The following is a 14,286-nucleotide window of genomic DNA, read 5'->3' on the forward strand; positions in this document are numbered from 1 at the left end:
CATTTATCACATGCTGTATACCAGCAACTGAAGAAATTTATCTGAGCCAAATAAAAGAAAAAAAAAAAATCCATCAGGTAAATATGCATAAACCTTTAAACAAGCCATGTGGCAATATATTCCAAAAGCACATGCAATGTGACTCAGGTAGTTACCCCTAAAATAGCTGTGCTGGCCCCATGAGACCTCTCTTAAGCAAAATGACGAAGAAATTCTGTTTCCGTCATCTCCACTGACAGACGACAATCAGGAGCACTGTGAGGAAGGGGACAGACTATCAAGTTATAAGAGCTATGGTTAAGGAAAAGTGATGCTTCACCAGCAGACAATTCAGAGCACTTGAAGCTGGGCTTTCAAAAAGTCAAGAGATAAAACCTCTCTCTCATCCATGACTACAGAGAAACTCCAGAAATCCCAACCTCACTACACCAAAGCCAGCCTTTGTCAGTACCTCCTCAACAACGACAGAAACCCAACCAAAACCATGATAGCCCTAAAACATCACTCAGGGATACCCCCATGCTTCAGAAGGTTGATATGCTCTTAATTGAACTTGTTTGCTACCATTGTCCTCGCCTTGTCTAACTTAATGTTTCTTGGCTGAATTTTAAGCTCAGATTAGATGGGGCTGTTAAATGTATCACACAAGTTGGAGAAAATCACGTCACTAGCTTTCAAAAGGCATTGCACCAGCCTATAGCTTTTCCCCCTGTCTTCTTGATAACCTCATGAGGATTGTAAGTAGAGGAAGCGAATGCTGAAATCATGACTTTTCACAAAAGAGGTGTTTGGTTTTGTTTGTGTTTTGGTTTTTTGTGTTTTTTGTGTTTTGGTTTTTTGGTTTTTTGTTTTTTTGGTTTTTTTCCCCAGAAGACTGACTCTTTACTGCTAACCTGGGGACTTCTGGAAGAGAAATGATAAATCTAATCCCCTGCTGATTACAGTTCATTGTCCAGCGTCAGGAGGGGATTCGACCTGCTACAAGATCTGCGGTTTCTATATCAACCTCGGCCTAAAAAGAATTCAAGTATCTGAGGCACAGAGACACAATGGATCCTTATCACAGTTTTCTTGAGTAGCTCAGCCCTATCCCCTGTCAGTATCTGCTTTGCAAACAACCAATAGCCCAAGCATCCCCAGGACAACGGGGCAATCTCATAAGGAAAACCAACATGCTGCAGCATTGCTGTGAAAAAGAATATATTGTAAATAAAATTCTGCAAGCAGCATCTCCCATGAAAAAAACCCACCGATTTCAACATGTGCATTTCAAGAGCAAAGCACAGCTAGAGCCACCTGTTGATTGTCTCCTTTGGTTTTCACTTTCTATTGCATGTCTAGTGATAGAGATCCTTTTCAATAGTCGGGACCTAACCCACTGAAACTCAGGGAAAGATTGCCAGGAGCTTTAATGGAACTGGATTTTTTTTAACCCTAATGCAGATGGATCTTGTATCTTCTATCTCTTTTCACTACATCAAAACAAAAATCACAAGTGGAAAATGTGTATTAAATATCAGAAAGTCATGAAATACTGGCCACATGGTGAATCCTGTCATCCACCATTTTTCTACAGGATACTAAATCTCACTGATTCATACATAGAAGTGGAATCTCTACTTTCCCTTCTATCCTCCATTTCTAAATCCATTACTCTGAGACCCTAGTGGTCACATGAGCTTTGGCCACTTGTTGAAAGGTCCAGTTTACGCCACAACTTTCAAACATTCTGCTTGGCATTCTTGGCCCATCTGCTTTCCATTAGCCAGCTGCTCACTGGTTATTATTTCACGTGTTAACTATCACATGCTCCTTGTGTGAAAAGTTCAGGTGAACAATAACTTATTTAGCATCTTTGAGAGATCCAAACCTGTTCTACCACCACAGAAAAGACACATTTTGCAGTTATGTACGTGGGCACTCAAAGCTTGAGCCCTTAACCAAATAATTTGGGATACACAGGACCTTTCTCTTATCCAGTTATTCCTAAATTGTCTACTATGCTGTGGCTTAACGTGGTGTGTGCTGCAGAAGAGTAGCTCAGAAAAGTAAGCTGTGGGACTCTTCAGACTTGTTATTGGCATGAGATATGCCAGAAGTGGCATAATTATCCACCTTAATAATGTAAAAAATGCTGAATTTCAGCATCCGGATAGCAAGAACGATGCTGTGTTGATGCCAGTGATTAAAACAACAACAACAAAAAACCCAACTGGCAACAAAAAGGCAAAAAACCTCTCAACAACCTCAAATCCCCCACTCTTTAGGACAATTTTTTTTCAGATATAATTCAATTTGAATCAATGGAATTAAGGCAAGGAATTTGCAATCCCCAGAGTGATATTCACTATAAATAATGTGAAGAGAGAAGCACAACAGTTGTGGTAACACAGCAACTCTGTTGTTTATGAGGGACATTATTCACACACCTCAGTGATCGGTGCTGGTATAAGAGAGGTTCTGGGAGGAATCTGGCAGTAACAACGCCCTCATCCCATAGACCAGCAAGGAAACCAGACGAATTTGGAAGCTGATGTACAGTTTTGTGGCTCACCTGATGATTGCTACTAAGTCGCTTCAAGCATCACTCCATGAAAACAAAGTTGCACACCACTAGCCCTCTCACTCAGTTGATGAGGATTGACCAGGTGGAACTCCTAATGTTAGAAGAGGCTCGGGACGTCTTCCAAAATGGAGTGACTGTCATGCCCAGGCTGTGAGACTGACGTTTTGGTACAGGCTACGCCATAAGAAAGAAACAGTCCAAGTTCAGCCTCACCTCTGATTTCAGAAAAAAAAAGCGCAGAATCTTTGGAAAAGATAAAGAGTATGTGATGCTTCCCCACCCTCCTTGTGGATGCTTACAGACCTGCACATCCCATGTGAAAGCAAGCCTTGCTTCTGTCCTCAGCAACATCACCAACAAAACTGGGACTGGCCTGGTTGGGCTGGTCACAGTGCACATGAAATCAGGTAAGACATTTAATTACCTTGCCTTCCCTGATACATGGTAAATTAGTCCAGGCATCCCAGTGCAATACATTAAACAAACTATGCTCACAATTAGTTGACAGCAGGAGTGACATGAGATGTAAGTGAAGTTTAATTGTCACCTTGTCAAAAGGGCATGAACTGAAGTTATTTTTACCTCCTCTTGTCCACCACATTTATTTGATGCCCTAACTATAGTATGCTGTTACTGCAGCCACAGAGGGTTTTCTGAAAACCATCAGGATCCTGCTGAAGGATGTGTATAACAATACATAAATTGACTTCTATTTTTAGTCAATATTAGAGCTTATCTAAAGTAAACGTTAATTCTGGCTTCCCTGTAGTCAGCATCCCTCCCAGAAATACACACTCTTATTCTCAACCTAAAAATAAGCCGGTGACTTCATGCATTTTCCTCTTATGCCCACTCTCCTTGCACTATATAAAACGAGCAGCAGACCCACGATGTCTAGCGGATCACTGAAAGTCACCCTCAACTTCTGCCCATTTAAAACTCTGTTTCCAAGGAGACACTGATGCATAAGCCCTGGGAAGGGTCAGCTAAGACAAATGAAACAAAGCCTTTAATGAAAAGTGTTTAATGAATAATTGCACATAAAAGAGGAGCTGAGGAGAGCACCTGTACGATGCAACGCAGGCTGTGGCCCAGCAGCTCTTTGTCCAGCAGTGCTCTTGCCTTAAGGAAGCCGCTGGCTCTGCCAAAACTTCTGCCTTGCCCTGCTGGCGTACCGAGGTGTCCACACACACCCCTCCAGAAGGTGCGAAGTCTAGCTCTCCAAGGAGAAAGGTTGTCTCTCATCACTAAACTTGTTTGGTTTTGGTTTTTTTTTTAAAAAAAAGGTTCCATACCACTGCAAGTAACTAAGGCAGTATATCTGCCTATGTTTAAAAACCGAAACATAACAGGTTCTATGGATGGCCGTGCAGCACACTGCAAAGCAATCACGAGTCTCCTTGTAACACCTTATTCACGCTGGCCATTGCCACCGGTGCTTCTTTCCCTCTCCCTCTACTATTGTATTCAGCAAGTCACATTACAAAAAAAATAAATTAAAAATCCCTACAGATGTAGGACAGACAGGCCCATAGATGAAGGCACACTCCAGTTTCTAGGGACTGGCATGGCAGTTTCATATTTATTCACTGGATGAATAAGGAGAGTGCTGAAGAGCAGCATGATCTAGTCCAATCCCCCTGCTGGAGCAGAAACACCTAGATGAGGCTACACAGGAAGGTGTCCAGGCAGGTTTTGAATGTCTCCAGAGAGACTCCACAACCTCCCTGGGCAGCCTGTTCCAGTGTTCCGTCACCCTCACTGAGAAGAAGTTTCTTCTCAAATTTAAGTGGAACCTCTTGTGTTACAGTTTGCACCCATTACCCTTTGTCCTATCATTGGTTGTCACCGAGAAGAGCCTGGCTCCATCCTCATGACATTCACCCTTTACATATTTATAAGCATTAATGAGGTCACCCCTCAGTCTCCTCTTCTCCAAACTAAAGAGCCCCAGCTCCCTCAGCCTTTCCTCATAAGGGAGATGCTCCACTCCCTTCATCATCTTCGTTGCCCTGCGCTGGACTCTCTCCAGCAGTTCCCTGCCCTTCTTGAACTGAGGGGCCCAGAACTGGACACAATATTCCAGATGAGGTCTCACCAGGGCAGAGTAGAGGGGAAGCAGAACCTCTCTCGACCTGCTAACCACCCCCCTTCTAATACACCCCAGGACGCCATTGGCCTTCCTGGCCACAAGGGCACAGTGCTGGCTCATGGTCATCCTGCTGTCCACCAGGACCCCCAGGTCCCTTTCCCCTACACTGCCCTCTAATAGGTCATTCCCTTCCAATCCCTAACATTCTGTGATTCTGTGACTTCCATACAATTTTTAGGTAGCATAGGGATATCCTCATCTTGACAAAAAATACAGGCAACCTGGATCTTTCCTGCTCACCCTGTATTTATACCAGCATTTCTACTGGCACAGAAGCCTGCAGGTCCATCCTAGTGAGGTCCAACCAGGCAGGACCTGCATAAAATATATAAAAACTGCTTTTCCTCTCAAAGAGTTGAATACCCTTACAATCATCACATCCTGAACATGCTACATGAAGCAAGGGAAAAAAAATACAGTTAACTAAGCTATCCACCTCCTGTACTGAATTCATGGTTGGATGAGATTTTAATTCAGTGAGTAACAGCACTGGAATGTCAGGGCTGAAGCATGCTGTGCTTTAAATAACGTGCAGATAACACTGTGGCTGCAGGGCTCAAGGTGAGGGCAGTTTCTTTCTATAGGGAAACAGTTTTCAGGGAAGTCAAAGTTAAATTCAGTGTGGGAAAGCAAAAACTTTTGCTCTCTGAAGATAGCTCAGCCTACTTATTATTTTCATTAGCGTAAAGGAAGACTCTAGTCTTTGTCTTTCACCTCATCGCTCCTTTTTTTCGTCACTTAATCACCATTCTAAAAGGGCCATGTAACTGTGGTCCTACCCGAGGCTATGAGGAGGGGAAATAATCTCTGTTATATTTAAGGCATCCTACTCTGCATAAGCCCTAGATAGCCATCAAAACATGCACTGATAAGAATTGTTGGATTGGCTGTGTCTTCTTTTTGTATAATTCGTAATTCTGTTGTTTCAAGCTTATAAACCACCCCCGCTAGGCTTTTTCACTTCTAGGCATAGGGAAGTACTGCCCATTTTGTTAAGGGATAAAGTATTATTTTCAGTCCTGCAGTTCATTTCCAGAATGATCTGTTGCATCAGCTAGGATGATAATTTGGTAGTGTCTATAAAGATACATAGATGTGTAAGTGAACAGAGTATCCAGTTACATTAACACAGGATATTCCGTTCCAGGAATTCTCACGTATTGGGGCACAAAAATCTCATGGAGAGGTCTACTTCTAGGCTTCTTGTGCCCAGTCACGATCAATTACTTCTACCTCCTTCACAACAGCATGATCTGCTGTGGGAACAGCTGGAGCGCTGGTCAGAGACATGGCAAACACAGTGAACTCAAAACTTCTAAAAAACCCCCAGTCACGTACTTAATACTTCTCATCTGATCTGCTATGATGAATCTTACATCCAAATAACCTTACTCTGTACCTACTTCTCTTATCTCTTCCTCATTCAGATACTCCATTCTCTTAGTTTTCCACTTCAGCTCTTTCTCCAGAGTGTGTGGCTCGAGTAAGAAAGGCTGGCAGGACCCAGCAGAAGGAGCAGCTTACAGTTAAGGAACCACAGAGCACGTGCCATGTTGGCTGCACAGAGAGATGCCTATTCTACACTTGTACATACTGCTTGTTTGATCATTTTGATTTATTTGCAAAAGATATACTACTGCCTCGTCCAAGTTAGGAAACTTTTAAGTGCTTCTCTTACTCCAGCAGAACTGGATGATGCATAATACTATGGCTATTTTTCTTGCAGACATCAGCACTGTAACAAGTAAGTCTAAATAATAAGGCTAAATACTTTCTTGGACGACTAAAGTTTCCAAAATATAAACGGTGGCAAAGATTACAACATACACTCTGCTATTCATCCCTTTTCCTATCAGTGAAATTAAATGCTTACAGAAACACTGGAGATTCAGGCCATTCAGCCACAAAGAGCAGCTGGTACAGCTCAGCAGGCAAAGGCGTCTCTGCTGCAGGTGTGCTGACCTGCTTTCGGCATCAGCCCTCAGGGTGCCCTCCGGAAGCTGAACCTGGTCAGCCTCCAGGGCCACACGGGTCTTGGTCTCCATTTGGAAAAGCTACCTGCCAAATCAAAGTGGCTTTTGTCATGGCAACACACTTAATTAGAAAACAATTACCTCCTGGATTTGCCCAATGGCCACCAGGTGATGATGTGACCTGGGCTGCTCTAAAGCTGCAACTGAGAGGAGCAAGTCATGTGTCATGGCAGATGTCTGCACCACACTTAGCTCCACCATCATCCATTGCTTTACCCCAATGTCCTAGCACAGCCATAAATACATATAATTATCATTGGCTTAACTACCGCTTCTCTGAAATGTCACATGGTGTTAAGTGGTAACTGTAGGAAATAATAGCTGTCACTATTCTACAATTAAAGAAATCTCCAGAGACATGCTTACTTTGAGTCAACAAGCCTTTAAAATTACTCTAATACATACAGGAAACTCACTCAATGTTAACAGAGGAAGACTAGAATCGGGGTAAACGAGAGCCTGCAAGAGAAGAGAAAATTAAAGGTGGCAACTCCTAGATCTTAAACGCAATGTAGAATAACATGAGACTTACTGCTTACTTCTGTTCTAGCATCTCTAATTTGCAGCATAATGAATATACACAACCAGAGTTTGAACATCCCACATTAGCAATGCTTTGGAGGACCAGGGTCTAGGAACAGCCATAAGGATTCATATATAGCCGGGTCTGGATATCCCACATGCAGAGGAGAGGCTGCCAGTTTCTGCTCATCTTTATTTCTGTAACGGCATTGTGAAATTAAAAAGAAGTTTCCCAATTTAACAAACTCCATAGAGTTTTCTGCAGCACATATGAATGGACAATAAGATTATATGTAAGAAGAATGGATTATGAAATGAAACCAATCCTCTCAGTATTCATCCTAGTTTTCAGAGAGTCTGGAATCCTCATTTGAGAGAGGAAAACCAGCTAACATGGACTATGTAGGAAAGAAAATGAATTTTAGTACAGCTCACAGAAAGAGGGACTATAAATGGGAGAACTGGAAGTTGGATGGATTGTATATATGATGTTTTATAAAACAAGTATGAAATATTATGTTGCAAATAAGTATCAGCTTAAGCACTGAAATAATACAGGAATTAAAAAACTGGTATTTTTCATCTAAATTAGCAATGCTTAATCCTTAGGACACTAGAGGACACTTGATGAACATTTTTACTTCTTATCTTTGTAAATAGATCTACGCATTTTTTTATGCACACGTGTATGGGTCCATAAAATCATAAATACATTGTATATTGCACGTAAAACTGGGGGAAAGTTCAACAAAAGACAATCCAAAAAGACAATCCCTGCAGCAGCATCTTTTAACAATCCAGTCTGAATAAGCTTGAGATCCTCTAACGTTTGCTAAAAAGGCAGCCAAAACTTTGATACAGTTTTTGGCTTTTAACTACATCTGTCTAAACAAGGATATTTTATAATCAGAAGTATATGTTTACAGTGACATTGGCACTATATACTAGCAGTATTTTATGACACTCCAACAACAACAATACACTACTCAAAGTGAAGCGCTCATTTTCATGCTTTCACCCTAACTAATTTCCTTTATTTAAACTCTAATGGAATGCCGTATTTACATATTCTCTTTATAAAAGAATCTAGAAGTAGTTAAAACTTCAGTATGACAAAACTCTTGTTCTCAACACACTTTCCCATTATGTTATGGAATAGTTATGTGATTGCTTGTAAGTTATATATAGGAGGGAAAAAATATTTAACTTTGACAAAATGTGAATTTGGGGATTGTTTACCTGATTTAAAAAAAAAAAAAAAAAAAAAATCGAATCAAGGATAACTCCATAATCTAGGTGTTATTTAATCATGTCACTTAAGGGAGAAAAATTTATTTACTCCATCCAATGCTGTATGAATATTATTGAAACTATTTCAGTTTGCTCCACTGCACTTAGGTCATGCTTGACAAAGTACAGTCTACAACTAGTATCTTTCAAGGGAAAAGAACAAAAAGAGAAAAATGTGAAAAATAGCCGATTTGCGAGGACAAGAGAACTGTAAGTGATCATAGTGATACTCACTGTCAGAGTAACAAATCCCTGCATTTAATTTCCCAAAGCCTAACACAACATATACCCTACATGGAAACTTGAAACTTAAATCTACTTTTTAGATTGCTATAATGATAGCGATAGCAAAATCCTCCAAATCCTCAGCCAGCCACGAGAGGAACATGTATTTTTCATAGCCAAATGTATCCCTGTCAAGTCTGGTCCAGGCTGCTGCTATGTCAGGCAATGTGCCGGAGGATGCTGTTCTGCTGCGCAACAGAAGCAGAGAAGACCTTATAACCGAAACTATTACAAAGACTTTTTTTTAAAAAACAAAACTTGATACATTTGACAAAAGAAAAAAGCTAAAAAAAAAAGCTACAAATAATAAAGTAACGTGAAAATGAAGAGATTTTGCTAGAGACATGGCAGTAGGAAATAAGAGATGGAACTCTGAGTCCTTAACTATCAAAGGCAAGCCATGTCCCTTTAGACCATAAACAATAATTTAAAGACAGATGTATTCTTTAGGCAGCTGGTAGCCACAACAGACCTTGGAGTACTCAAATTGTTTCACTTCTCCCAGTTTCATTAGGATACAAAACTGCAAATAAATTCAGCTTCTTCATTTCTTTTCCTGTTTTCCTGCAGATGACAAATAAAGGTGAATCCCAGCACATTTGAAAAACAAAAACAAATAAAACCCCAAAGAAACAAAAACCCCACAAAGGAACAAAAACCAAAAGCAACTGTATCAAATATCCTACATGCCATGGGACAGTACTTGCTTTTTGGAGACACACAAGTATTAGGTTGCTATCTGTGCCCTGGTCTGAGGGTAAGCTAACTAAGCAGGACATGGGAAATCACTGGACACGACAAGAGAAATTGCTGTACTTGACAGAGAACACTCCAAGAAGCTGACAAAAAGGGGCAGTGTTGCGTAGAATGGCTGGATATCCCAGGTGGTTATGGGGGAGTTATGTGAGAAAAGGCTGAACTTCATAGATAATCAGAGGTGAATATTGGGGATGCAGAGTCTTGAAATGCCAAGATAATCACAACTCTAATACCATATAAAGCTGAGATTAGCTAGAAAGCAGTATGAGAAATACAAAATGTGGGTACACAAATACAAAACTTTGGGTAGTGCCCCTGGACATGACAGCTGGAGCAGGACAACACATCAAACCTGTCAGTTTGGATCACACACACCAGTCGAACCTGTTTCTGCAGTCAGGAGGACCCACTGTTCTCCTTGGCTAACAGGAGAGCACCCAGAGGTTAAAAATTCTATTCACTGAGGTTAAAAATTATATTCTTTAAGGTTAAATTATGTTCATTGAGGTTAAAAATTATATTCATTGAGGACTGATCACTTCGAACCATCTTGGCAAACTAGCATACACAATACAGGTGATGGTTACTGATATCACAAGTATGAAAGTAGCTGGAGAACAAGTTAAATTTATCCATACTTGCATACCACTTCAGAGGATCACAACTTAACATGCCCAAATGACCATTATTTAAAAGAACAAAAATACATAATTTAAAACTTCTACAAAGCAAACTTCCCTACTTGCTATATTCTCACGCCAGCATCTCAGCTCACCATGGTTCTGTTTCACAGGGTGTGATCCCTTCAAAATGTGAAGGTCTCCACTGACTTTTTACAGCTCAATGTACTTGAATAGCTCTTCTTACGAAAGGAATTTCAGCCTGGAAATGTCTCAGCTAAGGATGTCTCGAACAGGAATAAGAACAAAACTGGTGGATCCTTTCAGAAGAAAAATCATACCAAAGAAGTTCCAAAATGATACAGTAAATAAACTTTATTTCATCTCAGCTCTTGTCAGATTAGTGCTGTCAACAGTCACAGATCAGCATATGATACTGTTATGTATTAACTATTTACAATTTACAGTAACGTACTTTTTCTCCAGAAAATATAAGTACAAAAGCTAGGAGTAAACAAATGAGGTACTGCAATCTGGATTTATTGTAGGCAAAAGCATATAGAAGTGACCTTTAGCAAATAATCATAAGATTAAATTGGGAGAGAGTAGTCATCAAGAGTGCCTAGTTCATCAGGAAAATCACCTCAACTGCTACCCATCCAAAAGTGTATTGCACAATTCATTCAGAAATAAAAAAATAAATAGAAGAAACAAACCATTTATTTCAACTCTTAAAAAACACCCAGTAAAGCCTGTATGGAGATACAGTAGTGGGCAATTCCTTCCTAGGATAAAGTCTTTTCTCTCCTTTAAAAAAATAACCTTTAACCCAAAATAGAAGACAGTGTTCAATAGAAGAGAAAAAAGACTCATCACCGGATAACCCCTGATTAGCGCTTCTTGTCAAGGCAGTTTTAACTATATTCATGGTCCAAAGGTGGTGCTGAGTTTTGGTTCTTGCTGTTCCATTTGTGACCTTGAATAATAGCTTTTCTTCATGTCCCTTCCAAGGGACAACAACAGAGATATGAACATATTTCTAAGCAGCAGTGTTATGAGACATTCTCATCACAAGTTCTTCAAGATGGTCGTAGCCATGACTAGAAGAATGAAATGAAATGAACAAATGTCACATTATTCAGAGAAACTTAGAAGGACTTAATATTAAAATAATAAAGACATTATTGCTTATTAATCAGAATAGGAGATGGAAGAATTTCAAGTAAGTCAATTTGCCAAATTATTAACTGATTTTGAGCAAGTAATTCCATTGCAGTATCTGCAAAACAGTTGAGAAACTGGTGAAAATGAAAATAACCTGTAGGAATACGGTCAGGAGACTCACTGGAAATAAGATAGTCTACCACACCTTTGCATCTTAATCCAACAAAAAACAATGTTGTATTCTCTGCATAAGGCCTATCATCCAAACTGAAATGATGAAGTAAAATTTTGGGGCTAGGAAAAAGCCTCCTCTACCAAGAAAATATTTATTGCTTTCACAATGAAGTCAGCATCATCAGCAAGAATATTATGCCATTTGCTGGCTATCTATTGACAGAAGTCACAAAAATACTTGAGATAAAATAAAAAACTACAATCCAAAAATGAGGTTTGAACAGTTTCCATACACATTTGCTTAAGTTACAAAAGTATAACAGGTAATCGCTGACATCAAGGTGAAAATCACGCCCTTCTGCAACATGCTTCAAATGTGGCTGCAAACGCCTGCATTTTTGACACCGGCATCACAGACAGCACGACAATAATTTCAGTTTCAAACATGCTTCCTGCAATAGTGTTGTAAACAGCTTTGTCCTACCACTCCCAAAAATTCAATTATTTTCAGAGTTGCTGATTCTGTCAAGACGTGATCAAGGCTGAGAGGCAAACAGTCCAAACTCTGTTGTGTTTTAAGTGCAATAAAGTGCATCCGCTACCACATTCGAAGGCTTAAAGGAACCCAAAATAAAGTAGAACCCATGACTGCTAAGATGGATAGATTTTTTTCCTTTGAAACAGATTTTGTACTGAAGGCTGTATTTGGATGACTGCAAGCAAAGGAAGATCGCCTGTCAGCTGCACTGTGATAACTGGCAATGGAAACAGCCCAAGTTAGCTCATTTTGCTCCCGCGGTGGTGCAGGACAACGGCTGCATTTCAGCCCACTGGTAGTGATTGCTTCACCTGCACCGAACCAATTCCCGGCAACTGTGCAAAGGAGGAAGAGGAAAGTTTGGCTGACCGTTTCCTATAGAATTCATCTGAAGAGCTCAATAAATATCATACACCACTAACAACTCAAATGATAATCTTATCAGGCAGTGCAGAAGGTTTTACCTGTGAACTTCCATATCCTTCTCCTCTCTCAACCGTTATTGCTTGTGTGCTGTTTCTTTAGCTTGGCTAGTCTGATGCAACCTGCACCTCTAGGCCCAAATCAGCTGTTGCTTTTCTGTAACACTACAATTAGTGTCACAGATTCATAATGAAAGTAGCTTAACAAAACCTGAAAAAAGGCCCAATAAACTGAGAGCATAAAGCTCCTCAAATTGTTCTCCCTAATCTCTCTGCTCTAGCTTCTCTTGGTACCAAGCCAAAGCTCTGATTCAGAAAGCTACTGCTGTTTAAATGCAACCATATTCTAATTCCTCCACAGAGAACGTATCATGAATGTTTTTAACAGAATCCATTTTCATATTGATAAGATGTAATAATTCATTTCAAGCAGTATGGTGTATGTCTCCCATACACCTCAGTTACTTGCCTATTCAAAAAGGGAGCTTAGAAAGTGAATAAAGACAAAACAAAGCCAAGTGCAATAAAATTTAATATTACATATTGATTGATTTAAAATCGGATTTATTTTTTTCTACAACTGAGATTTCCGTAGCTCAATCAACAATTCAAGTTACGCTTATAACTCAAAAAGATTGGTTTTGAATCAATATTTACCATTTTGAAACTTGGCTTTGTAAAGCAAAACACGGTTACAAGTAGAAAAAAAGTTTATCATACACATATAGAACAAAAAAATTACTTTTTTAAAGGAACAAAAGCAGGCAAGAAAAAAAACACAACAAAAACCAGAGGAATGATTAATCCATAGATTTCATCTTTCAATAAAACAAGTATGTATTAGGCTTCACTCACCCACATGCTAACTAAGCACAGACTGATGGGATATTCAGAAGATACCACTGCGAGGTGAGGCAAACTACAAAGCCAGGAAGAAAACAGCTTATTGGACTACTTTGTTAATAGTGTAGATGAGAACTCTGTGGACATCTACTGCTTACAGATGAGATTGCTACAGTTAGATCACAACAACTATGTAGTAAAATCTAGATTAGTGAAGGAGATACATTGATCTGGCACGTATTTATGGACCTAGGATTTTGTCAAAAGTTTTCCGAAACCTGTTAAATATATGTCCACTAAGAGAGTAAATAATTACTCACAGATACTTAGTACTACACACACTTATTCTTTTCCAGTAGCAGAGTTAATTAACAATTTACACATTAACATTAGTTACAGATGTTTTGGCCATAAACGAAAATAGGGAAACAACCAAGCTTTATGTTACAAAGGCACATTTATGTTGTAGTTCAGGACTTTATTGCTCAGATCAAAATACTGGATGTTTTAAAACATCAGCATCACTCCAATAGTAAGTGTGGAGAAGTACTAATGTCATGTTAGTAAACATCAACAGACAAAACCCAAAAACATTAGCATATTTCTTGACAGAATAACTTATGGAGACTCCTCCAACTTTTCAGTTCTAACACAATTACAGAAGACTAGCCAGAAATATTGATTTGTGCTTCAGTAAACAAACTCAGTAACTTTGAAAGTGAAAAAACAAATTAATACATCCTCCATAATATGCCTAATATGTCCTAATATTTGAGTTTCCATTAGACATCTCATTTAATCCCTTGGAGGATTTCGAAAGGAGAAAATTCATAGGTTAGATCTGAGCCAAGCAGGGACTGCTACGTGAAACCCAAGAAGATTTTGATCAGGACATGAAGCTCTTTAAATTACAATATC

General features: G+C 39.5%; 1 protein-coding gene across 3 annotated transcripts in view; it reads right to left on the reverse strand.

Moving 5' to 3' along the window:
* Positions 1-10,582: 10,582 nt before the first annotated feature.
* GOLGA4 (golgin A4) overlaps positions 10,583-14,286 on the reverse strand; it is a 213,595-nt gene continuing 209,891 nt past the window's right edge. For all 3 annotated transcript variants that reach the window (XM_065627491.1, XM_065627490.1, XM_065627488.1), the window contains one exon: positions 10,583-11,327. In XM_065627491.1, the coding sequence (XP_065483563.1) occupies positions 11,307-11,327 (21 nt within the window). In that variant the 3' untranslated portion in view covers positions 10,583-11,306. The remainder of the gene's footprint in view (positions 11,328-14,286) is intronic.

This window comes from Caloenas nicobarica, chromosome 2 (genome assembly GCF_036013445.1).
Source record: "Caloenas nicobarica isolate bCalNic1 chromosome 2, bCalNic1.hap1, whole genome shotgun sequence".
Classification (NCBI taxonomy): domain Eukaryota; kingdom Metazoa; phylum Chordata; class Aves; order Columbiformes; family Columbidae; genus Caloenas; species Caloenas nicobarica.